Source organism: Zingiber officinale, chromosome 2A (assembly GCF_018446385.1).
Source record: "Zingiber officinale cultivar Zhangliang chromosome 2A, Zo_v1.1, whole genome shotgun sequence".
Lineage (NCBI taxonomy): Eukaryota > Viridiplantae > Streptophyta > Magnoliopsida > Zingiberales > Zingiberaceae > Zingiber > Zingiber officinale.
Genome location: NC_055988.1, coordinates 109,209,057 through 109,235,126, shown reverse-complemented (window position 1 = coordinate 109,235,126; position 26,070 = coordinate 109,209,057). Strand labels below are relative to the sequence as shown.

The 26,070-nt window shown below is 39.4% G+C and overlaps 2 protein-coding genes across 2 annotated transcripts; both read right to left on the bottom strand.

The window, feature by feature from the left end:
- Positions 1–23,784: 23,784 nt before the first annotated feature.
- On the bottom strand, positions 23,785–24,768 carry LOC122043893. The gene is made up of 4 exons (XM_042604457.1): positions 24,670–24,768; positions 24,522–24,589; positions 24,096–24,183; positions 23,785–24,012 (listed from the first exon to the last, which is right to left on the bottom strand). The coding sequence occupies exons 1-4, from the start codon at positions 24,766–24,768 to the stop codon at positions 23,929–23,931; spliced, it is 339 nt and encodes a 112-aa protein (XP_042460391.1). The 3' UTR covers positions 23,785–23,928.
- A 309-nt stretch (positions 24,769–25,077) lies between these two features.
- On the bottom strand, positions 25,078–25,834 carry LOC122039876 (endonuclease 2-like). Its single transcript, XM_042599298.1, has 2 exons — positions 25,354–25,834; positions 25,078–25,261 (listed from the first exon to the last, which is right to left on the bottom strand). Exons 1-2 carry the CDS (start codon positions 25,643–25,645, stop codon positions 25,236–25,238), a joined length of 318 nt encoding a protein of 105 aa, XP_042455232.1. The 5' UTR covers positions 25,646–25,834; the 3' UTR covers positions 25,078–25,235.
- Between the last annotated feature and the right edge of the window lie 236 nt (positions 25,835–26,070).

Genomic DNA, 26,070 nt, shown 5'->3' with positions numbered 1-26,070 from the left:
ACGAGGTTCGGGGATAACTTGACCCTACTCCTCGGCGTGTTCGTAAGGTGGACGATCCCTTGATCTTTCGGTAGATCACACCCCGGACAAATTTCGGCTAAGTATTTCTCCTTCTCGGTGGAGTAACCTCTCCACAACGTCACAGAAAAGATTTGAAATGAAGCACAGGACTTACAGAATTCAGTGGCCAGAAGAAATGAACAATGAAACTTACAGCCACGAAGCAGAACGCAAAGACAGAAGGGATTCCTTAGCCAAGAGCTCAACAACACAGCACCCTTGCTTTGGTCGACAGAGAGTTTCAAAAATCTTACCAAACCTCTCTTCTGCCTTCTTCTTATTTTGCTTCTTTCCCACTGTCTTCAGCCAGAGCCGAATCACTGTCACCTGTATCGAATCACTACGACCAACTCAGGCATCGCCAATCACCCTTCCTCCTCATCTGGTTCTCTGAACTCACACCAATACTATCCATGGTTTTTACTAGTGTCTCTGAGCTCGAACCAATAAGCAAGAGTCAAGCTGTTGCCAACTGATCGCAGCCAGTGAACGTTGACGCTCCAATTGTACCATTTGCAGCGAAACACAGCAGAAAGAGCACTTGGCCTTATTCTTCTGATGGAGCTTAATTTGAAATTAAGCATTGGCACGACACCTGCAACCTGTAACTCAAAAATCTCACAGCAGATGATTTGATCAGGTGAATCAGAAATAGCAGAGAAACAGCAGAAGACAAACGACATCGTTGTGGATCGGTCAACAGACCGATCCATAGCCTTCCGGACCGATCAGGACACATCCTGATCGGTCTGGGATGATGCTGATCGGTCTGTGGACCGATCAGCCTATGGGTGGATCGGTCCACAGACCGATCCCCATTATTGCTTTGAATCCCATCGCTACTTACTGATCGGTCACCAGACCGATCAGATAATCCACAGAATGCTTCTGTGTGGTTACTGATCGGTCACGAGACCGATCAGATAATCAACAGAATGCTTCTGTGTGGTTACTGATCGGTCATGAGACCGATCAGATAACTGAGGTATCACTGGATCGGTCGACAGACCGATCCAGATAGCCAAAGTATCATTGGATCGGTCAACAGACCGATCCAATGTCTCTTTTGGTTTTAGAGCTTCCCAGCCTTAAACCCTAATGTTTTCCTGGTCCAGAGAACGAGCTACCGAGCCCTCTCTGACCTAGTCTGGAGAACAAGCTACCGAGCCCTCTCCGACTTCCACGTCCGGTCCAGAGACCGAGCTACCAAGCCCTCTCTGACCTAGTCCGGAGAACGAGCTACCGATCCCTCTCCGACTTCGTCCGGTCCAGAGAACGAGCTACCGAGCCCTCTCCGACTTCGTCCGGTCCAGAGAATGAGCTACCGAATCCTCTCTGACTCTGCGTGCCAAGTATCCGTACTTGGACTTTTCCTCTCCACATGATCAACCTTGATCATTAATCAGTCTGAGTTTAATTAATATCTTATACAAACTTAAATCAGTGTCAACATCAAAACAACAGCCAGGTCAGACTGTATTAACAGTAGCTTCTGAGGCAGCTAAAGAAGTTGTGTAGCTCAGGAACTTTCTAATGGATTTAGATGTGATTCCTAATTCGCCCAAAATCATCACAATTTATTGTGATAATAGCGGTGCAGTTGTAAACTTGAAGGAACCACGAGCCCATAAGGCAAGCAAATATATAGAACGCAAGTACCACATGATACAAGATATCATCAAGCGAGGAGAAGTTATCGTCGCCAAGATTGCATCAGCAGATAACCTGGCAGATCCTTTCACAAAGGCCCTTCCGGCGAAAGCTTTTGATTGGCATGTGGAGGGGATGAGAATCAGATGTATGGTAACAGATATGGCAGCTTAGTCTTTTAGTATAAGTGGGAGATTGTTAAAGTGTATACTAAAAGCCTAGCTTTTGTAAATATTTATTTTTGAAATAAAAGAATCACATTTGGTCAATATCTATATTTATTTGTTAAATGTAATTATTCAATTAATTTATATAGTAGATATCATGGAGTGTGGTGTCACACTCAGAAGATCATGTTGTCGGTTCTTTATAAATTATAAATAGTTGCTCGCGACTAAGATGGAAATGAACAAACCATTAGAATAGTTGTAGTGTAATTAAGTATTAGTTTATCTTGACTAATAAATTACACTGGTACACTCTAAGTATATTGAGTAGGACCATTTTAGGTAAGTTTTTTTTGTACTGACTTAATAAAAGAACTAGAACTTAGTTATTATGGAAGTGTGTGCTCTTAATCCTAATATAATAACAAGCACATATATTTAATATTTATTTCTTTGACTTATCAAAGGGTGAGGTTTAGCTCGATAAATCAATATGTCCGATAAGTTGAGAAATGATATTACTTATAGTGTGTGTTGTTGATTATAGAAGGAATCTGTGTCCTAGTTATCTAGGTTGAGAATGTTCCCAAGAGGAGCTCATAAGGATTGTCATGTTTAACCCTGCAGGTGGACTTAGTCTGACATGACAATGAAGTTGAGTGGTACTACACTTGGAGCTAGATATTAATTAAGTGAGTTGTTAGTAACTTACTTAATTAGTGGGCATTCGTTATCTTAAACACAGGGAGACTAACACACTCATGATAAGAAAGAGCTCATAATGTAATTTGGGATTGGTGCGGTAGTGCGATAATAACTCTCTAGTGGAATAAGTTATTATCGATGAACTTGAGTTGTGTGTTCGGGGTGAACACGGGATACTCAAGCTCATCGGAAGGCCAAAATCAATTTCTCCTCTAGGTCCCTGTCGTAGCCTCATTATAACCTCAAGTCCATCCAAATGTAAGGCTCTTCTTGGTGTCCAAGAAGGGGGTTGGTCCAATGTTTGGCGACCAAGCAAGGGCCGGCCACATCCTCTTCTATAGGGGCCGACCCTATTGCTTGGTGACCAAGCTAGTAGGGGTCGGCCACAATAGTTCAAATAAGGAGGGTTGTTTTGAATTTTTAAAATCTTCTCTTTCTAGAAAACTATAAGTTTTAAAAGAGATATTTTAATTTTTAAAACTTTCCTTATTTGAATTAGGTCACATGTTTTAAAAGAAATTTTAAAAGATTTTAAAACTTTCCTTTTTAAACCATCCTCATGGTTTAAGCAAAAAAGGAGGATAAGTTTTAAAATTTAAATTTTCTATCACCATGTTAAAAATGAAAATTTTATAAGAGAAGTTTTAAATTTTAAAACATGGTTTTAATTTTTAGAACTTTCCTTTTTTAACTCCTACTTTAGGAAAGATAGCTTGTAAAATTTTATAAGAGTTTTTCTTCTTTTAAAATTTTATAAAAAAAATTATTCCTTTCCTCTTATGGGGGCCGGCCACCCTTGCTTGGTGCCCAAGCAAGGTGGCCGTCCATATTATAAAATAATAAAATCATCAAATTTATTTTTGGTGATTGATTCAATCAAGAGGAAAGAAAAGGAAAATTAAAAGGGAAAAGGAAAAGCTAGAGGAAGATTTTAATTTTTGTAAAAATTCTTCCCTTATTTGCCTTGGGCAACTAATATAAAAGAAGGGGTGAGGAGGTTTCATGAGACAATTCTTATTCTCTTGCTTGGAGAACCTCAAGTGGTCGGCCCTCCCTCTCCCCTCTCTTTTCCCTTTTGCTCTCTTCTCTTTGGTGGTGGTGGTGGCCGGATTTTAGAGGAAGAAGAAAGAACCTTTTGGGTGGTGATCATCTTGGAGGTTTGTCGCCCACACGACGTCCAAGGCGAGGCGAGGAATACGGCAAAAGGTCTCGAGGTCATTAGCATACAAAGAGAAGGTATAATTAGCAATTGTTTTCCGCATCATGCTAGTTTTTTTTTCTTTGTAAGAATTCCAAACACAAGAGCCATTAGATCTAGTTTTCGAATTAGTTTTTTCGAGTTTGTGTTTTCTTTTTTTTTCGAATTTGTGATTCGATTGTTCTTTTTGGTTAACCTAGAGTTATTTAAGGAAATTAAATATTAGCTTTCCTTAAAAGGCTTTGTCTAGTCGATGGTGGTTGCTTCCATATCCAAGAAGGTCATGTGCCTCGTCATGCAGTTCTGGAAGCCAATTTTGGAAATTAATATTTAATGGAATTAATAACATTGGTGGATTTGAATCAATAGTGTTAAGTTCCGCTTGCGATTCAAATCTAAACCATTAAGAACAGATAAGTTAAATTTAGAATCAATGATGTTAAGTTCCGTCTGCGATTCCTAATTTAACTTCTAAAGAACACAATACGTTATTTAAGGAAAGGTTCGACACTTGTACAAAATTTTTATATAGTGGAGCCGGTACGGTTTTCCTAGGATTAACCAACATGAAGCACAGTCGGTACTTTTGGAGTAGCTTGAAGATTTGTTGCAGACTTGTAGTACGATGATCTTGAGCTGAGTAGAACATTTTTGTCAATCTGAAAGCGTTATCCAGCCTCAGACTTTGAGCCTCCTTTTATAGGTGTACTCGATATTCGGTCGACCGATCCTCCTGTTCGGTCGACTGAACACGCTCCCCTCCTTCCTGGCTGGAGTGTGACGCTGGCTCGATATTCTGCATTAACTGGTTTTTAATGGTTCGGTCGATCGATCCAGGTTTTCGGTCGACCGAACAGGTTCCTTCCTTGCTCGTTGTGATTTACCGAGATCAACAGTTAATGTATCATTAATGTTGATTGGTTCGGTCGACCGATCCATGGGTTCGGTCGACCGATCAGTGTGCTTTCCTTTTGCTCTGATCGTTGCTATCTGTGCTGAGTCATCAGGGTTCGGTCGACCGACCAAACTTTGATCTGACTCAGGTTGTTCTGGTCTGATCTGAAACACTGCTTTGATATCTTCTTGTTCGGTCGACCGATCCTCTGGTTCGGTCGACCGATCTAGTCAGCCCTATAAAATAGTGTTAGACAGAAAAGAGTCCTTGCAAAACAGATGTTAGTGCAGTAATATAATAATACATGAATAATATAAAAGACAGTAGAACTGTCTTGATCTCAACTTGGAAACCTTCCTAGTTTCTTCAGTTGGATCAGCGACCTAAGGTTGTTCCCTTCGGAAACTAAACCTCACCGTCGCTCCTCCAGTTGCTTACCTCAACTTACCTGCCAAACATTGTCCTCCAGACATGTTTGGACTTTGCCTGCTCAGTGTCTGATCGCCTGATCCACTAAGACTTTTCCTGCAATACTATATTAGCCAACAACAATAGTAATATAGAATATAATAGTAAACCTAAACCTAGATTTACCGAGATCCGCTGGTATAGGATTTACTTCATCTAGCTTCACTCACCAGAACCTAAGGTTACCACCCCTTAGGATTTTCTCCACTTGGTTTCACTCACCAAGACTCAGTATTCGACTACCCAGGGATCAAGTCCTCCAGACCTATTCACCTGGCTTCCACGATATACCGAGATTTTCCTTACCTAGCCTACAACTAGGACTCAGTATTCGGCTACCCAGGGATCAGGTCCTCCAGACCTATCCACCTGGCTTCCACGATCTACCGAGATTTCTCCCCTTGCCTAGTCTACAACTAGGACTTTCCTTGATCAAGCTCCATACTTAAACATACTTAAACATACTTAAACATATTTGTCTGACATTAAAACCTTGGAGGTCGATTGCACCAACACCATCTACTTTCCTCTTTACTTTGAGAATCTACTTATTTCCAATAGTCCTTCGGCCTGGAGGAAGATCAACTAAATCCCAAACTTGATTCTTTCTCATTGACTCCATTTCTTCATCCATTGCAATTTTCCATTCTTTTCTAACTGAGCTTCTCAAAGCTTCCTCAACTGTTCGAGGTTCCTCATCATCAACTAGGAGGATTATCAATGCCTCATTCTCAATATCAAACCTTCTCCGAGGAATAATCTGATGACTACTTCTGTGAAGGTTAGACTGTTGAGAAACTGACTCATTCAGTGACAAATTACTCTCACTAGGTTGACTAGATTTAGGCATCTCCTGATTTCTTGATAAAGGAACATTATCCTCCTCCTCTATCTCATATAGAAGATTTGTCTTATTAACTTCACCTCGTGTCGGGAACTCAGTTTCAAGAAAAGTAGTATCTCTTGACTCTATTTTAGAGATGGTTTCATCTTGTCACTCACCAATAAAAATATAACTCTTAGAAGTCTCAGAATACCTTATAAAGATACACTTCTTACCTCTGGGTCCTAATTTTTCATATTCATGAGTCTTATCAAGAACGTAGGCAGCTGACCCCCAAGGTCTTAGATTACTCAAATCCGGCTTTCTGCCTATCCAACGTTCATGTGGGGTAGATGGAACTGACTTTGAAGGCACTTTGTTAAATATATAGGCCGCAACTGATAATGTATCTCCCCAATAGGAGATTGGCAAATTAGCCTACACCATCATAGACCTAACCATTTCAAGAAGAGTCTTATTTCTTCTTTTAGCAACCTCATTTTGCTATGGAGTTCTAGGGATAGTTAGCTGTCTAATAATCCCTTTCTCATTACATATTGTCTTGAATTGATTAGACAAATATTCACCTCCACGGTCAGTGCGTAAGGTTTTAACCTTACATTCCAATAGATTCTCAACTTCGTTCAAGTAACGAATAAAGCAATCTAATGCTTCAGATTTGTGAGAAATCAAATACACATGATCAAAACGTGTGAAGTCATCAATAAATGTAATGAAATAAGAACTCCCATTTCTAGCCTTCATATTCATTGGACCACAAATATCCGAATGAATTAATTGCAATGGTGATTCAGCCCTAATAGCCTTACCAAATGGTTTTCTTGTCGTCTTTCCAGCAAGACAATGCTCACATATAGACAATGCTTAACATGAGTGCCTAAAAGACCCTCCTTAGCTAATCTATTCATTCGTTCTTGTCCTATATGTCATAGCCTAGCATGCCAAATTTCATCATTAACATCAGCATTACTAGTAAGAGCAATGTTTGGAAAACAACCATCATTATAATTTGGTTCTACATCAAGAACCATAAAATCATTTGTTAGATAACCATTCCCAATTAACACAGAGTTAATTCAAAGTTCCACACAACGACTATAAAAATTTACATTATAACCTAAATCAAGAAGACAAATGACTAAAATCAGATTCTGTCGAATCTCAGGAGCATACAGGACATCATGTAGAAACAAGGTGCGTCCACCACGTAAGTTGAGCTTGCAAGTGTCAATTCCTTTGACTTCAATTCTTGCATTGTTTCCTACATATATCCACTTGTTGCCAACTAATACCTGACGGTACTCCACATATGTAGCTCGATCACGTGCTACGTGGTTCTTTGCTCCTGAATCCACAATTCACAAAGGATACGAATCAGCTAACAACACTGTACTTGCAACATATTGCTCGTAGAAAGAAGATAACAATGGATCTACCTTTTTAGGCTCAGTACAATCCCGAGCAAATGACCCTTCTTGCCACAGTTGAAATAGGTCAACTTGCTCATAGGTCTTTGTCCATATCTCTTTCCTTTCTTCTTGATTTGGTTTTTAACAGCAACAGCACTAACCTCCTTTCCTTTCTTAAACCATCTTTTCTTATTCTTGGAACCAGAACCTTCAGCTACAAAAGCTTGACCAGAAATCCTTGCAGATTCAATCCTCTCCGCCTCAAGTTCAACATGGCGTGAGACATTGGTGAAAATCTTGATACTTTCACTGTGGGTCAGATTCTGTTTCATCGTTTCCCAAGAATCAGGAAGGGAACGGATAACTACTTGAACCTGTTGTTCATCGGTCAACGCATGACCAATAGTCTTAAGCTCTCAAATCATGTTACCCATCTCCCTGAGATGTTGGGCCATGGTAACATTCGAGTATTTTTTACAGCTACCAAACTTAATTGTTAGTTGACGGAGCTTACTGAGACTTACTCCACTGTACTTCTCTTTAAGGGCTACTCAGATAGCATGAGCCAATGGTAATGGCTCATACTCAAATACCAAGTCATCCACCATTGAACTAATCAATATACCCTTAGCAATGGAGTCTTTCCTTTTCCATGCCTTATAGGCATCAAGGTCACGTCTGTGTTGTGCTGTAGAACCATCAGCTGGTTCTTCCATGATTTGATTTACAACCTCTAGAACTCCTTGTTCCTCAAGAACATATTGTATCTTGAGATGTCAGATTTTGTAGTTATCCCCATATAATTTCTCACCCTTATTGAGTTCAGCTATGATGTTTTTAGTTGCCATGATCTACATAAATAAACACATTATTTATTATTTTAGTGTAATTCATATATGTGCAATTAATTATTGACTCAGTGTAAATTAGAATTAGTTTACAAAATCAAGTGATAACATTGTTTCTACTCATCATTTGTATGTTCTAATCTAATCAACATTAATCAATCATATTACACATATCCCATCTAATGAACGAATCATTATTAAAATGAACTAATCATTTTTCATATGAACTAATCATATGGATATGAACTAAGCATATTCACATGAACTAATCATGAGCAAGTTAGTCAACATATAACATAACTTTTCATTATATAATTCTGTTCATACATAACGACAGAAATTATTACATGACTCAAAAACTAAATGGGCTAATATTGTTCGTATATAACGATAGTAAACAGAATACTAATAAATTAGATAGGCCAATACCGCTCCCACTAGGACAAATGCTAGTGCAGTGGCCAACATTATCCCTATTAACCTGAACTCATTTGGGATAATCTCAGATAGGGCAGCTTCAGGATTCTTCATCAGATTCATTTCTGGATCTTCCTCGAACATTTCCTGGTCCTCTTCGGACTCTTCAGGCTCTTCTTCACCCATATATTGAAGTAGTTCCTCACACAATTCTGAATATGTGACGCGTCCTTGATGACATCCCTATACATAATCTGCTATCACCCTAAGATACTCTAGCAATGAATGCATCAATGTCCAGATCCTATAACTGTCCAGGACTGGAAACTCTTCTTGCTCAAGTTTCCAGAATAGTCTATTAAGCCTTCTAACATGTCTGTCGACTCCATAAATAGACTTATACTCTATCTCCTGAATCTCCTCTCGGAGCTGATTTCGTCGCACTTCACGACGAGTCAATGTGGTAATAGTCTGTGTCATCTGAAAAATTAAATTTAAATAAGTCAGTACAAAACCGACTAACCATTACAAAACTAGTTTAATTCAATTTATACAGGCATAAAATCATCATTATAAATCAAGAAAAACAAATCTTCTCGATTTTTAGGAGTTTAAGTCGACTGACCCATTAGACCGGAGTCCGGATCTTAAGTTTAGTCTATTGTCTTCATTAGAACTAATCTAATTGGACAGGGATTTCTGACCTATGTTCTGTTATTGTTTAAGCTCATTTGAGTCAATCTTAGACTTTTTTTTATCAAACTTAGGTCCGTTTGATTCGTCCAATTGCTCATTGGATTAAATCTAACTCATTAGAACAAATCTAATCTTTTTGATCAAATCTGATACAACAGAACTAATCTGGTCATATTTGATCAACCCAACTTCTATAATCAATATCACCCCAATTAATTTAGTCTACTTAAATCAATTAATGATTTAAATCAGACCTGGGTTTGATTAGACAAGTTGGTCTGGTATAATTTTCAGTTAATTGAATCATAGATTAATTAAATATTTATTTATTAATTAATACTATATTTCTATATGCATTTAATTAATTAATAAATATATTTGATTAAAATTTAAACATCCACTGTATATAATATACGTGAAGAGAAAAAGAAAAAAAAACAAACATGTAGTCACTGTGCTTCGTTAAAAAAACTACTGTTGATGCCATTTTTTTTCATCTTCACTCTTTAATCGATTCATAAATCGATTCAGTGTACTGTTCGCGTTTTCTGAATTTCTCTTCAATCAATTCATTCACTGTGCATCTCATTCAATCAATTGATAAATCGATTAAGTCATTATGTGGTGAACTTAATTGATTCAATTTCCTTCTCAATCGATTCAAAATGCATGAATCGATTGAGTAATCTATTAAAACAAAAAAATGAATTGTTCATCTTCTTCGTGGCGGCATCGACAACAGAAAAATGCGAGGCTTTCTCACGCCGATTTTCACCGGTATTAAAAACACGGTCGCTATCACTCCTTTGTCGCGACTCTATGCCACCGAGGACTACGCGATTTCGAATGGAAATCGCAGAAACGGGATCTGGCAGAGATCCCAGAAATCATAACTTCACGATTTCTCTATGACCGATCACGATTTCTTAGCCGCAGGGATTTACATACTTTCAAAACTTGCTCTGATACCATTGTAGTATTTTTGAGAGCATAAAATGAAAACGAAATCAAAGCAATAACCACTCACAATGATTTCCCAAAGAAATTCTAGATGAAAACGCTGATCGACGAAGACGTTGTTGCTGTCGGAAGCGATCACGGGCAATCGGAAAGCATTTCAAGATTCACGAACCAAATCCCAGATGTTCTGCTTTTGGCTCTCTGATCACCTCACAAACCCTCTACTGGTCACCTTCGCTTCGCTTGCTTCCCCTTTTCTCATTGCTTGGACGCTCCTTTTATAAGAAGGTTAAGGAAGACGAAAGGGAAACAACACTCCTTCGTCTCCTTGACGTTATGCAGTAAAGAGGGAGATGAAGGGGAAACACTACCCCTTCATTTCCTCAATGTCTAACAGTTACATGATCCTCACTTGGATATTTTGATGATCGATATAACTTGTTATGTGATATTGTCAAAGGCGACGAGTGGGCTTGATTGTTAAGATCCTAAATTAAGGATTTGTTTTTACTTGTCCAGTGAAAGTAGGTTTTTAAATGAAACCTATCTTTCATTCTATACCATTAACTTAGTTGAGTTAGTAATTATGATTTGACAATTATAAATGTATGTATGTAGGTAACTTTTTTTTAAAAAAAATTATTGTACATGTGACATTTTGTGGTGACTTGATATGAACTCGGAGATGAGTGCACTTGTGTAGAGCTACTCTTAGTGATGAGAGAATATTAAGCTCGAAGACTTATGTATGTTTTGACCATGTGAATCTTATATTGTTTTATCAAGTTATATTTTGGGTTGATGGTATATTAATGTAAGATAACCTATTTAGAGAGTTCAATTACCTAGAGTTATTTCTTTTATTGATGCCCAATCAATGGCTTGCTAGTTATAAGACATCAACAAAACTTATGATTTTGCTTGTGGGGAGCTAGAGATTGACTTCCGAGACTCAACCAATGGAATGATTAAACATTAGTTCAAACTAGAGGTTTCTGTTAACAATAAAGGTACTAGACCTTAACATGACTTGCTCATAAGTTAAGTTGGTTAAGAAGAACTTCATAACCTATGTAAGTTGACAAGATTATATTGTCAATTCATTGGAGTAGACTAGACATGAGTTAGTTGGCTAGCTTCTAGTTGACTAACCTAAACACAAAAATATTTTCTTTGAGCTTAGTTGATTGAATGACTTGGGTCACTCAGTTGATTGTCTTTTGATTGTAACTTTGTGACTTATGGATATGATAGCTGAGACGTACTGACTCGTCTTTGATCAAGAGACTACTACAGATACATGATCAGTTATGGGTTGCTACTAGGGCTTCAAAGGTTGTTGTTCAAATGATGACCTCTTGGTTTGATGGAGAGATTGGCCGGGTTGGTAGTGCTTATGATTTCTTTCGACGGTCAAATCCAAGGAAGCTTTGGATTAACACAGCCTGGAAGAGCTATCTATAGCCAAGTCACACGATGAGATTCAGCTAGATGGTGACGCATGGGAGATTACCCATGAGGGCCAGACATGAGTACTTCGAGGATAGGATTTGCATCTTATGCGGAGATCAGGAGGAGATGCACAAGTACATCTTCTTTGGCTGCCCCTGTTACTAAGTTGTGGAGATGGATCCTAGAGTGGTTACACATGAAACATAGAATGCCCACCTACAAAAGATGCTATAAGTCTTCAAACAATCCTATCGTGGGACTAGAGTTTTGATCAAGGCTCGACACCTTGTTGTTTTTTCTATGTTACATTATGTTTGGTTGGCGAGGAATAGTTGGTTGTTTGAGTAGGTGTAGTTTGATGTAGAGAGTATATTCAGGAGAGTATAGGTGCATGTGTATCAGTCTTTGGCTGTAATTTCCTGGATCTGGTGTTTTATCGGGCTTAATTAAACACTCAGGACATCCTTATATATTTTTCCCCGTATATATACATTTACACATTTATCGATAAAAAAGAATATTGTTTAATCAACTAAAATATCATTTTAAACCTTTTTAATGAAATGCCTCTTTGGATCCACGAATTTCATCACAAAGTTTGTCATTGTTCGACAAAATTCATTGCAAATCATGGATATTTAGCATGAATCACATATGAATTTATGTTTTTTTGGCCTATAATTAATTAATCATTTAAAAGAGATTGGTTGGATCAAGGCTTCTCTCCAATTTTGATGTTTTGTGAAAATCCTAATCTTGGGTAGGTGGGGCCTTCCACACTCCACTCCAGCCACTCTCGGGATGACTACCACTACTGTCCCTCGTTCTGCTGCCCCTCAGGCGACGCTTCCCGCACACTTTATTCCAGAGCTTACGAGGTGGACTCATCATGCTCCTCCCGCTCATTGCCCCCGAACTCCGAAAGAGGGGGTTCAACTCAGACGAACAACCACTCTCGCGTCGAATAAGGCGTAGACCTGCTGAATCCTGTCTGGTAACCGAGGCGCATGCTACGACCTCCCTGCTCCGGACAACATCATCTTTCGTCCCCGATCCACAACTCCCGAGCAACCCTATTATTCCTCCAGAATCCCGACCAGGAACCAATCGGGGGAAGGCTCCGATCGTTAAAGAAGAGATTGATTCGGAGGGACGCTCCTCCCCAATCGCCCCGACCAGGCCTTCTTCCCCTCGACCGTCTACTTCTACTTAACCTAGCCCCAGTGGGACCACTCCTGGATCATCTCAATCCCGACATTTTCATTTCCGTGCTACTAAGCCCTCAGAGTGGGGATTACGTCGCAACCTCGTTGCCCAGGCTAGCTGTATCCTACTCGGGGACAACTAGCGACTCATTGGCAGGAAGGTATGCAGTGAATGGATACCCTCCCACTGCCACCTCAGGTGGACCGTTTCTCCGAAGGTGTCACCGTGGTAAGCATTCGCTTTCTCTTATTGCTCCTTTTTTCCTATTCTGATTGCCTATTTATATGAATAGACTTTTTTTTCAAGTCGATACAATTAAGTCAGACTTTCTCGTATATACATCGGCTAAATAAGATCTTAAAGGATCGTACTGTCGACCTGGAGTCCCAACTTTCTGACCCTTCTTCAGTCATATCCCAGCTAAAGGCAGAGGTGGAGACCTTAAGAAAGGTAAATGCATCCTACAAACAGAACCTAGGCCAAGCCCTACTGGACCTGACCGGTCACAGGATGATAAGAAGAGATTGAAAGACCTCCACCAGTCATCTGAGGCTAAGTATCAAGAGGAGCTAACCCTCAAGGAGAAGGCACAGTCAGAGCTGGTCCAACAAACTGTAGCCTTAGAGGACTTCAGGCTCATGCACAAGTAAGAGATGGATCGCTTGACCAAGAAACTTGACTTTAAGGGTGCGCTCCTCATAGACCATAAAAGGGATCTGGAATCTCAAGTTGTAGAGCTAGGCTCCTTACAGGCGGACCTGCCTCAAGCTTGATCTGCCTTGTCTCAGTCAACCGAGGCCTTGGAGACTTATAAGGCGGGGGAGAATGAGCGTCGTTTGACCGATCGGGCAAAGTACCTGCATTCTCTGGAGTTTGGCTCTCAAGTAGGAGATCACTTCATCCGATCACTGGCCTATGAAGCAGTAGGAGCAGTCCAACAACTTCAAGAGGGAGGATACCTGTCGTCTGATCCTCCCAAGGATTTTCTGGTGTTGGGATGTATACTATAAACCTAGCTTTTGTATTAACATCTGTTTTGAAATATTTTGAAATGAGAATCACTTTGGTCAAATGTCTGCATTTTATATTTATATATAATGCAGTTGTCCATTTAATTTATAGTGTAGATAACATGGTGTGTGGTGCCACACAGAAGATCATGCTATCGGTTCCTTATAAATTATAAATAGTAGCTCACAACCAAGATGGATTGGGACAAACCGTTGGAACGGTTGTAGTGTAATTTGATATTAGTCTGTCTTGACTATAAAATTACACTAGTGCACTATGTGTGTATTGAGTAGGACCATTTGAGGTTGTTCGATTTATATTAACTACATAAAAGAACAGAACCTCTGTTATTATGGATATGCGTCCTCTTAATCTCTATATAATAACAAGCACGTATACTTAGTATTTATTTCTTTAACTTATCAATGAGTGAGATTTATTCGTTAAATCAATAGACCTAATAAGTTATGAGATAATATTATTTATATGGTGTGTTGTTGATTATAGAAGGGAACTGTGTCCTAATTATTTAAGTTGATGATGTCCTCTTGAGGAGTTCATAAGGATTATCATGTAAATCCTGCAGGTGGACTTAGTCTGACATGATAATAAAGTTGAGTGGTACTACTCTTGGAATCAGATGTTAATTAATTGGATTGTCAGTAACTCAATTAATTAACGGGCATACGATATCTTAAACACATGGAGATTAACACACTCATGATAAGAAGGAGCTCATATTGTAATATGGGATTGGTGCGGTAGTTCAATAATAACCCTTTAGTGGTATGCATTATTATTGATGGACTTAGGTTGGGTGATCAGACTGAACACAGGAAGCCCAAGCCCATTAGGAGGCCTAAACCAATTCCTCTTCTAGGTCCCTGTTGTAGCCTCTATAAAGTCTCGCATCCACCCATCCATAATTTGGTTTAAATTAATTTGGTTTGGTTTAACTTAACTTGGTTTGTTTTAACTTACCTTGGTTTGGTTTAAATTAACTTGGTTTGGTTTAACTTAACTTAGTTTGGTTTAACAAGGTTATAGAAAAGGAGATTTTTTTTCTAAACAGAATTAGTTTTACAAAAAAAAATAAAGATTTTTTATAAACAAAATTCTGTTAAATTTTCTTTCTTTATAACCGACGACAAGCTTATAAAAAAGAGTAGGTGGTGGTTCCTAAAAACATAATAATAATTTTCTCTCTTCTCCTCCTTGTGGCCGACGCCCCTCCCTTTCCTCCTCACTTAGGGTCGGCGCCCCTCCCCTTCTCCTTTACTATGGCCAGCGACCCCTTTATCTTTGGTGGTTGACGCCCCTTATCCTTGGTGGCCGGCGCCCCTCCTCCTTGGTGGTCGGTGCCCCCTCCTCCTTGGTGGTCGGCGCTCCCTCCTACTTAGTGGTCGGGGGATTAGAGAAGAGGAAGAAGAAGAGAAGGAAGAAGATTAGAAGGTGGCCATCATAGAGCCTCCTTTTGTAGCCGGTGGTTTGGAAACCGAGAAAGAGAAGGAGGGTGGTATTGTCTTGGTAGATCGTCTCCCACACGACGTCCAAGAAGAGGAGAGGAATATGACACAAGATCAAGAGGTCTTTGTAAGACCGTTGGATTCGATAGAGGGGGGGGTGAATATCGATTCGAAAATCTCGAGTTAAAACGCAGCGGAAATGTAAAGAAGTAAAGAGATGAACACTGTTGATTTTTACTTCGTTCGGAGCCTGTGACGACTCCTACTCGAAGGCCCGTACTCCTTGAGTACTTTCGTTGGGCAATTCACTAGCAATTCGGATAATTACAATTTACGTACAAATATTGCTAATGAAAAGAAGGAAAACAAAGCTAACCGACAAACAATAAATTAAGAAGGAGAGCCGGAGTGAGTCGTCAGAGCTTTGTGAGCGTCGTTGGAGCGCAGAGCAGCAGAGTGATTGGATTCAGAGTTCTCAGAAGACTGATGTATTGAAGCTCCTGCCTGGGGCTTCTTTTATATGCTGCTCCGGGCGCCTGGATCCCTTCCGGGCGCCTGGAGTGTGACGTAACACTCCCAACCAGCATGCTCCAAGTGTCAACGTCGTCCTGGGGATAAAATTTGCCTCCGGGCGCCTGGATCCCTTCCGGGCGCCCGGACCTCCGGGCGCCCGGACCCCTCTTCTCCAGAAAGTCCTTCTCCTGCAAGAAAAGGTTAGTCCGAGGCAAATGTACCCTGCAGCAAAGAATGTTAGCACAGTTTTATCGATAAGCAAAGTATGACTTAGATTCCGTCTTTCCGAGACCGGAATCTAGTCACGATCTCGACTTAGATATCCGAAATGGATCTAAGCCGGATCGACGCCTAATGTTCCCTTCCCGGGAACGCGTCCTCGCAGTCACTCCCCTCCAGTGACTTACCTTACTTACCTGCCAGACGTCCGGTCAGCCCGTCGACCCGTCTGGACTTCTTGCCAAGCGTCCGGTCAGCCCGTCGACCCGCTTGGACTTCTCGCCAGCTATCCGGTCAGCCCGTCGACCTAGCTGGACTTCTCGCCAAGCGTCCGGTCAGCCCGTCGACCCGCTTGGACTTCTCGCCAGCTATCCGGTCAGCCCGTCGACCTAGCTGGACTTTTCCTGCACACTTGATCAAAGTGTCAGACAACAACACAACTAACTTAACCTATTTGTCATTCATCAAAACCTGGGTTAGACCGTTTGTGCTACCCGCACCAACAGTCTTTAGCTACGAAGAAAGGTACAACTAGTTCTTTAATTCCGCTGTGTAATTAGTTTTGTTTTTTTCATATCGATTTTGAATATAAACACAAGAGGCTAGCGATCTTGTACTTCGATCAAGGTGTGCTTTGATCAATCAAGAACTTGCTTGATTGATCAAACACATGTCTGATCGAGCATGCGGGTTGCTAGGAATAGTTCTGTACTTGTACAATTTTTTGTACAAGGAAATTTAAACAGAATGAAATTCCAGCGCCTTCACCTGGATCATCATTGGATCATTAGAGAAATATCCGATGATATTTTTTTCTGAATTCAAATGACTTCTTTGTCTGGCACATATATTATCTCATTTCCTATTTATAAAAGTTTGTTTTATTGCTCATTAGTACTTGCTCTCCCTAGGAGGTTTCCTACTTTCCTTGGGCTAGATTCGTGTGTGTAAGTGAGGTATAGCGCATTATGCCACAAGCCAAAAGAGCCTTATGTGAAAGATCTTTTTGGATCTTTGCCCGCCCTGGCTAAGATGGCCAGGGTTAAAGAGCTTGGCTTGAGGCTTGTAGTAGGACTTAACTAAGTCCTACATTTGCGACTTGAAGACTTCCGAAGTGCCTCGTTGAAAGCTTAATCCAAGTCAGGCTTACCCGACCGGGGTTTTTGCTCATATGCCTGTAGTGCTCATCTCCGAGCCTTGATCTTGCTATCAAACAACTACTGTTATAAAGAATAACACCCACAACACAATAGGGTTGGAGGTAATTAGCACTCCAAGGGTGATCCAAGCTGTTGGTGTGGTTAGCACTAACGGTATAATTTAGTTTTGATGAATGACAAAGTAGGTTAAGTTAGTTTCTTTGTGATCTAACACTTTGACCAAGTGTGCAGGAGAAGCCTAGACAGGTCGACGGGCAGACCGGATGTCTGGCACGAAGCCCAGCTAGGTCGACGGGCCGACCGGATAGCTGGCACGAAGTCCAGACGGGTCGAAGAACTAACTGAACGTCTGGCACAAAGTCCAGCTAGGTCTACGGGCTAACCGGATAGCTGGCACTAAGTCCAGACTGGTCGACAGGCTGACCGAACGTCTAGCAAGTAAGTTGAGGTAAGTCACTTGAGGGAAGTGACTGTGAGGACGCATTCCCAGGAAGGGAACTTAGGCGTCGATCCAACTTAGATCCATTTCGGAAATCTAAGTTGCATGAAATCGTGACTAGATTCCGGTCTCGAGGAGACGAAATCTAATTACTACTCTATTCTTTTAACTGTGCTAACACTTTGTTTTGCAGGGTAGTATAATTTGCATTTGCCTCGGACTAACGTTTTCTTTCAGGAAGGAGATTGCTAGAAAACAAGGGTCCGAGCGCCCAGAAGGGATCCGGGTGCCCGGAGGTCCAGGCGCCCAGAAGGGATCCGGGTGCCCGGAGGTCCAGGCGCCCGGAAGGACTCAGGCGCCCGGAGTTCGAGCGCTCATAAGGAGTCCGAGCGCTCGGAATGCAAATTCTATCCCCTTATCGCTTCGTCACGTGGAGCTTCCTAATTGGCCAGGTTACGTCACATTTCAGGCGCCCGGAAGGGATTCGGGGGTGCGGAGCCTCCTATATAAGGAGGCTCAGCCCTGGAGCAAAGTACTCACAACAAGATCTTCCATTGCTTCCTCTGTTGTGCTCCTGCGACGCTGCAAGGCTTCTTCAACAACATGTTATTTCCTTGTTACTAATTATTGTCGGTATTTAACTTACTAGCATTTCTGTACTTTACTATTGTAATATTTTATGAATTGCTAGTGGATTGCCCAACGAAAGTACTCAACGAGTGCGAACATTGAAGTAGGAGTCGACAAAGGCTCCGAACCAAGTAAAATGACTCTTGTTAGCATTATTCATTTTATTCTTCCACTGTGCACTCGACTCAAGTTTTTACGATATTTTTTAATCGTTATTCACCCCCTCTAGCGAATTCATCGATCCAACAAGTGGTATCTGTTGGTTGCTACTCGGAAAACCTAATGGTTCCACTGTACAAAAATTTTGTACAAAGGTCTGAACCTTTTCCTAGCTACCATGTGTTCTTTTAAATTAAACTTGGATCCCCTGCGGAACTTAACACGTTTGATCCAAAGTTTAATCTATTTGTTCTTTTAGGTTTAGACTCGGATCTCCTGCGGAACTTAACACGTTCGATCCAAATCACCTAGGTTATTAATTTCATTAAGTATTAATTTCCAAAATTGGCTTCCAGTACTGACGTGGCGAGGCACATGACCTTCTTGGATATGGGAACAACCACCACCGACTAGACAAAGCCTTTTAAGGAAAGTTAATATTTAATTTCCTTAAATAACTTTAGGTCAACCGAAAAGAACAATCAAATCACAAGGAAAAGAAGAAAAAAAACAAAAGAACACAACATCGAAAACAAATTCAAAATACTAGAATCGCATGCCTCTTGTATTTGGTATTATTTCCAAAAATAAGTAGTATGATGCGGAAAGGAAAAATATTAGTTATACCTTTTAGACAAAGCTCTTGATCTTCTACTGTATTCCTCTTCTGACCTCGGACGTTGTGTGGGCAACGATCTTCCGAGATGAGAAACCACCAAAGCACCTTCTTCTCCTTTCTTCAAGTTTCGGCCAAGCACAATGCTTCCAAAAGATGAAGATCTTTTTCCACCAACCAAGCTCCAAGGGATGCATGAAACAAGACTCCTTTCTCTCCTTTTCTCCAAGCTAGATCCGGCCACTTCTATGCCTCCAAGAGATGATGAAGTCTCGGCCACAAGAAGGAGAAGAGAGAAGGAGAAGGGGAACCTCTAGGGGTCGGCCACACCAAGGAAGAAAAGAGAGGAAGAAAAAGAATAGAGTTGTTCACCATGAAGCTTCCTCTACCCCCTCTTTTATAATCCTTGGTCTTGACAAATAAGGAAATTTAAATAAAAACTTTCTTAATTCTTTTGCCCTGAAAAGGAAAATTTATTTAATTAAAAATAATTTTCTCTTCTCCAATTTATTTGGCCGGCCACCTCTTTCCCCAAAACAAGGAGAGTTTTAATTAAAACAAAAATTAAAACTTCCTAATTTGTTTCTAGAAATTTATAAAAATTTCTCCAATAATTTTAATCCCTTCATGATTGGTTAATAAAAAGAAATTTTATAAATTAAAATCTTTCTTTTAAACATGTGGATAATTTCCAAAAAGGAAAGTTATCTCTAAAAATTAAAATCTCCTTTCAATCTACAAATAAGGAAAGATATTAAATCTTTTCTTAATCTTTTGTAGAAACTAATAAAAGAGAATTTTTAATTTTTAAACTTTCTTTTAAATCATGAACATATTTAAAAGGAAAGTTTTTACCAAAATTAAAATCAACCTTTTAATCTACAAATAAGGAAAGAGATTTTAACTCTTCTCTTAATCTTTTGCAGAATCTTATAAAAGGAAAGATTTAAAATTTTAAACTCTCTTTTAAATTATGTTATCCACATAAGAAAAATTTTAAAAATAAAAATCTTTTTATTTTAATTTGGGTCGGCCACACCAAGCTTGAACCCAAGCTAGGGCCGACCACCTTAAAGCACCCATGAACCAAACTTTGGCCGGCCCTAGCTTGGTCTCCAAGCTAGCTTGGCCGGCCCCTATGGGATGGGTAAGAAGGTGGGTATAGGTGGGTATAGTACTCTATAATTAAGAGGCTACAATAGGGACCGAGAGGAGGAATTGATTTTGGTCTCCCGATAAAATTAAGCATCCCGTGTTCGCCCCGAATACACAACTTAATTTTATCGATAATAATTCATTCCACTAGAGAACTATTATTGAACTACCGCACCAATCACAAATTATATTTTGGGCTCCTTCTTATTATGAGTGTGTTAGTCTCCCTGTGTTTAAGATAACAAATGTCCACTAATTAAGTAAGTTACTGACAACTCACTTAATTAATATCTAGCTCCAAGAGTAGTACCACTCAACTTCATCGTCATGTCGGACTAAGTCCACCTGCAGGGTTTAACATGACAATCCTTATGAGCTCCTCTTGGGGACATTCTCAACCTAGATCACTAGGACACAGTTTCCTTCTATAATCAACAACACACACTATAAGTGATATCATTTCCCAATTTATCGGGCTTATTAATTTATCGAACTAAATCTCACCCATTGATAAATTAAAGAAATAAATATCAAATATATGTGCTTGTTATTATATTGGGATTAAGAGCACACACTTCCATAATAACTGAGGTCTTTGTTCCTTTATAAAGTCAGTATAAAAGAAACGACCTCTAATGGTCCTACTCAATACACTCTAAGTGTACTAGTGTAATTATATAATTAAGATAAACTAATACCTAATTACACTACGACCTTCCAATGGTTTGTTCCTTTCCATCTTGGTCGTGAGCTACTGTTTATAATTTATAAGGAACCGATAACATGATCTTCTGTGTGTGACACCACACACCATGTTATCTACAATATAAATTAATTGAACAATTACATTTATCATAAATGTAGACATTTGACCAATGTGATTCTTATTTCTAGATAAATGTTTATACCAAAAGCTAGGCTTTTAGTATACATCCTAACAGTATCAAAGCAGGTACCGCTCTGATTTGGTGCAACCACCAATCAGACAGGGGATGAAATCTTTTTCCATTTTCTTTTTGGGTTTTAGTTTCCTTCGTTATAATCGAAACTGATATCATTATCTTTTTTGAAATTTTCTCGTAGTTATTAAACTGAATTGGTGCAACATCAATCAGTTTTTTTTTAATTTAATCCCGCACTACTAATCCAAGACCAAGTCTTGGGATTCCTTGTCTCTTTGTTTGTTTGTGTGCAGGATAAGAATGTCTCAAGTCAAAGGCTTCAGTACAGTACGCCCCCCTATTCAACGGGGACGATTTCCCGTACTGGAAGAAGAGGATGGAGGTCTACCTAAAGACCGACTTTGACCAATGGTTCAACGTCACCAGAGGCTACAAGGTGCCGATCGACAACTCCGGAAATCCACTGAACCCGGAACAGTGGACTCTGGACATGAGAAAGAAATCTTTGACAGACTTCAAAGCTCTGAACACATTGTAATGTGGGCTGATGAAGGAAGAGCTGAACCGAGTAGGACCACACCAAAACGCGAAAGAATTATGGAACAAGCTGATCGAACTACACGAAGGAACGAGCGAAGCCAAGGTAACCAAGTGTGACCTTCTATTAAATAAATTATTTAATATTAAAATGTAGGAAGGAGAAATGGTGAGTCAACTACATGCGAGGATCAAAGACATCCTCAACGGACTCCACGCAATAGGCCACCAAATGGAGAATCGCGATTTAATTAGGTACGCTTTAAATGCTTTTCCATGAAATACATTGTGGGTATATATCGTGGATGCCTACAAAATTTTGAAAAAATTATCTAAATTAAAATTAGACGAATTATTTTGTGAGCTTGAATTACATGAGCATACTAACGCAGAATCTGAGAAAAGTATTGCTTTGTTTGCAGGTTCTTCCAAGGAAAGGACAAAGACTAAGCCTGAACTTAAAGATGAGTCTGACCAGGATTCTGAAGACGAAGAATACCTGGTGAACCTGGTAAGGAAAATGTTCACCATGAGGAAGAAAAGCTTCAGCAAAAAGGACCTACAAAAGATCAACTCCTCAACCGAACCAAGGAACGTGACTTGCTTCGGGTGCAACAAGAAGTATCATTATAAGAACGAGTGCTCGAAATTGAAGAGCGATAAGACGAAGACAACCAAGAAGAAGGCTCTTAAAGCAACATGGGATGACTCGTCCTCAGAAGAATCGGAGGCCGAAGATCAGAAGCACCAGAGTCACATCGCGTTGATGGCCTGCGAAGTAGAATTGGAGGACGAATCGAAAGACGGGTTCGAACCCGAGTCGAGTCACGAGTCCGTACTCATTTCTGAAGGTCCCGAAAAGGTATACTCTAATTTAAATAAGATTTTTTTTTTAAATCATTGCTTGTTTAGATAAGAAATTAACTACAATAGAATATGAAAATAAATTGCTCCTTGAGGAAAACCAAAACCTCAAGGAACAAATCACAAGTTCTAATCCAACTCAAGACCAAACATTTGAGGAGGAAAATTTAACACTAAAAACATAAAATAATAATTTAAAAAGTCTTTTAGACAAATTTACAACAAGATCTAAAAATTTAGATCTTATTTTAAATAGTCAAAAAACAGTTTACAATAAAACTAGACTTGGCTAAAAGTCAGGTTCAAATAAAAAGTTTAAATCACTAATAACCCAACATAAATAACAAAATAAAGCTTGGGTTCCAAAAGCGTACTTACACTACAAGAAAAAAGCCTTACAACAACGGTTTTTCACCGTTGTCGTAGCCCCTTTCTGACTGTTGTTAAAGGCTGTGTTGTTAAAGGGGGTACTCAAAGACAACGGTTTTTAACCGTTGTCTTTGAAGACAAAGACAACAGTTTTTACAACGGTGAAAAACTGTTGTCTTTTCCTTCAAAGACAACAGTTTTTCACCGTTGTCTTTGAGCGTCTACCTTTAATAACAGGGTCTTCAACAACAGTTTTAACCTATTTACGACAACAGTGAAAAACCGTTGTCTTTTTTTGATAAAAAATAAAAAAAATATTAAAATTTATTATACAATTTTCTAGTATTATAAATCATTCAAAATACTAAATTTGTAAATAAAATTTAACATATAATTTTCTAACATTCGAAAATAATATTTACAACATTCCGAAGAAATTTCAAAAGCAGCCAACAAAATGACAACGACACTATTAAAACAAAGGTAGAACAACACAACATCCTAATCCTAGAAGAGTAACACAACATCCTAATCTTGATATCCAGTTTTGAAGAGTTGGATCATTTGAACTACTTTTACCAAGTACAACACTAGAAGAGTAACAAAACACTGCTTCTTAATTCTCCTAATCCTTCAACTTCTTCATCCTTGCCATGTTTGCATCGTACTTGGATCGAAGTGGACCAAATAGATAAAGAAAGAAGATAAACTAGATGTCTTCATCTTCTTCATCCTTGCTTCTTAATTCTCCTAATCCTTCATCTTCTTCATCCTTGCTTCTTAATTCTCCTAATCCTTCAAACTCCACCTGTAAGAAGAAGATAAAGAAATGTCACTTGATCTAAACTAAATGCCTATGAATAATAAAAAAATCTGAAATCTCATAAAGTAGACTTAATTCATTAATAATGCATCATATTGAATGCCTCTCCATGACTAGCTTAATAGCCTGTGCTATAAACATGTCTTCATTTGTTTCATACCTGAGTTTGTTAGCCTGTAAACGTTGAACAGTCATTTCACAAGAGAAATATTTCCAAGTTATCAGCACTGCAGATATAAGGTTAATAAAGAACTTACCTCTTCCAGAATGGTTTCAAACACCTTACCAACTTTTTCCACTAGATCTTGAGGCACTTGATGTCCATCACCATCAAAGAGTGCGTAGCTGAAAAATAGAAGTAAATTTGTCTCCATAAGAGTATAGTCTCCATGATCAGTGATATCTATTAGTTATTCAGTTAACCATTACCTCTGCAAGTCATGATCATACAAGACAGAATTGTCACCAGAAGTCAGATTGATGTTAGGTTTTCTATCCCAACTGTGTAAGAAGTTACTTCCTTAGAATTGCAATCCCCTATCATTTTCATTTCATAGCTTAAGTGCAACGGTAAAATTATTGTCGCATGACCTGGTAATCACTGGTTCAAATTTAAGGAAACAAGAGGAATTTTGTGCACTGGGTTGTTTCTCTAATGAACACAGAGTGCAAATTCTACTTACACATCAGGACAAGCGACCTTGTTATTGCTGCATTTCTCCCATTTCACAACTTGATCAGACCACTCTCCCTGTTGTTCAACTAAAAGCTTTAATCAAAACTAACACAAAGACATCAAAAAAAAAAAAAACTCACGGAAAATTATCTCACAGTGATGTTTTGTTTGAGTGCGTCGAGAAATTCCTCCACAACATTGTCGTAAAATCGATCTCCTGCTGTCTCAATAATATCTTTATCCCAGACCTGCATTGCAGCATATATCCGCACATGAAAATTAGTGTGAAAAATGGTGAAAGAGATTTTCAAAAAAATAAACCAAATTCCTACTTTATGGAGCTCTGATTTCCTTCTAAACCAACGCACTGGGATCGTATTTCCTCCTCTATCAGAAGTAAATCCTACATGAAGAGGCTAAACAATTCCGAATCGACATCAGTTGGTGCAAATAACTGAAGAAAGCAATTAAGAAATAGTCTCTTCTACCTGATGGATGTCACCCATTAAGTGAGAAAGGAATAGAAGTGCTTCAGTGAGACTATCTAGATTACAGGTAAAAAAAACAGAGGAAATGAATTAAGTAGAAATGATATCAATATAACATAGGACATAGAAACTATCTTTGATATATTAATTACATTGTGATTCATCGGCAGAGCTTCCATAGGTGAGAAGCTGATTAGTATAATTAGTGATGGCACCTGAGACACACCTCCCTTTCACACCATCTTCATCTTTGCAATCCCCTGATCATAACCAACAACATATCATTGCTAATACTAGAACGATATTGTATGGACTAGAATAAACACAATCAAAGCATGCATGAACACTAACTGTTGTAATTATAAGTGCAAAGATCATCAGGGGTATCAATGTAGTGAAGTTCCGACGACCAATGGTATCGAAACTTGATTGTATCTGCCCAAGAGCAAAGGGTGCTTAGGTCGTTCTCTGCGTAGGCAGGGAGTAGTTCTTTAACCGCTGCAGCTGCTGACTCACTTAAACGATCCTGGGTAATCTGGCAAATAATCTGGTGGCCGACAATTCCCCATCCATAAGTGAAGGCTGGGAATGCTAAGAGCAGGAAGAAAGAGGCCAGCGTGTGAGAATTGAAGTAGAAGCCCATTTCTGTGATCTGGTGGTTGTGGCCTCAAATGAGATGAATCCGAGAGATTATATTGCAACACTTTTGAGTTCAGTCTTTGTCATATACACTGAAAGGGAAGGTGGAAGTAGACGAGCAAGAAAGTTAATGCAAAGCTGTAATTGTATTTTGAGGAAAGTTAATGCAAAGCTGTAATTGTATTTTGAGGCAAGAAACGCTTTGGCATGTAATGGAAACAAAAACACAAAAAACACAATAAAAGGAAGCATACCAGGCTGCTCCCAGGTTTTGGAGCAGGAGGGTCTCCTCCAACGGAAGCGAACGCTCCGCTAACGAGCTCGGAACCCCCTCAGACTAGATACACTCACCGCCATCCCCATGGAGGACCGACGTCGGCAACTCATCGGCGATGCGGAAACCGGCACCGTCGGGTCTATCGAGGACAC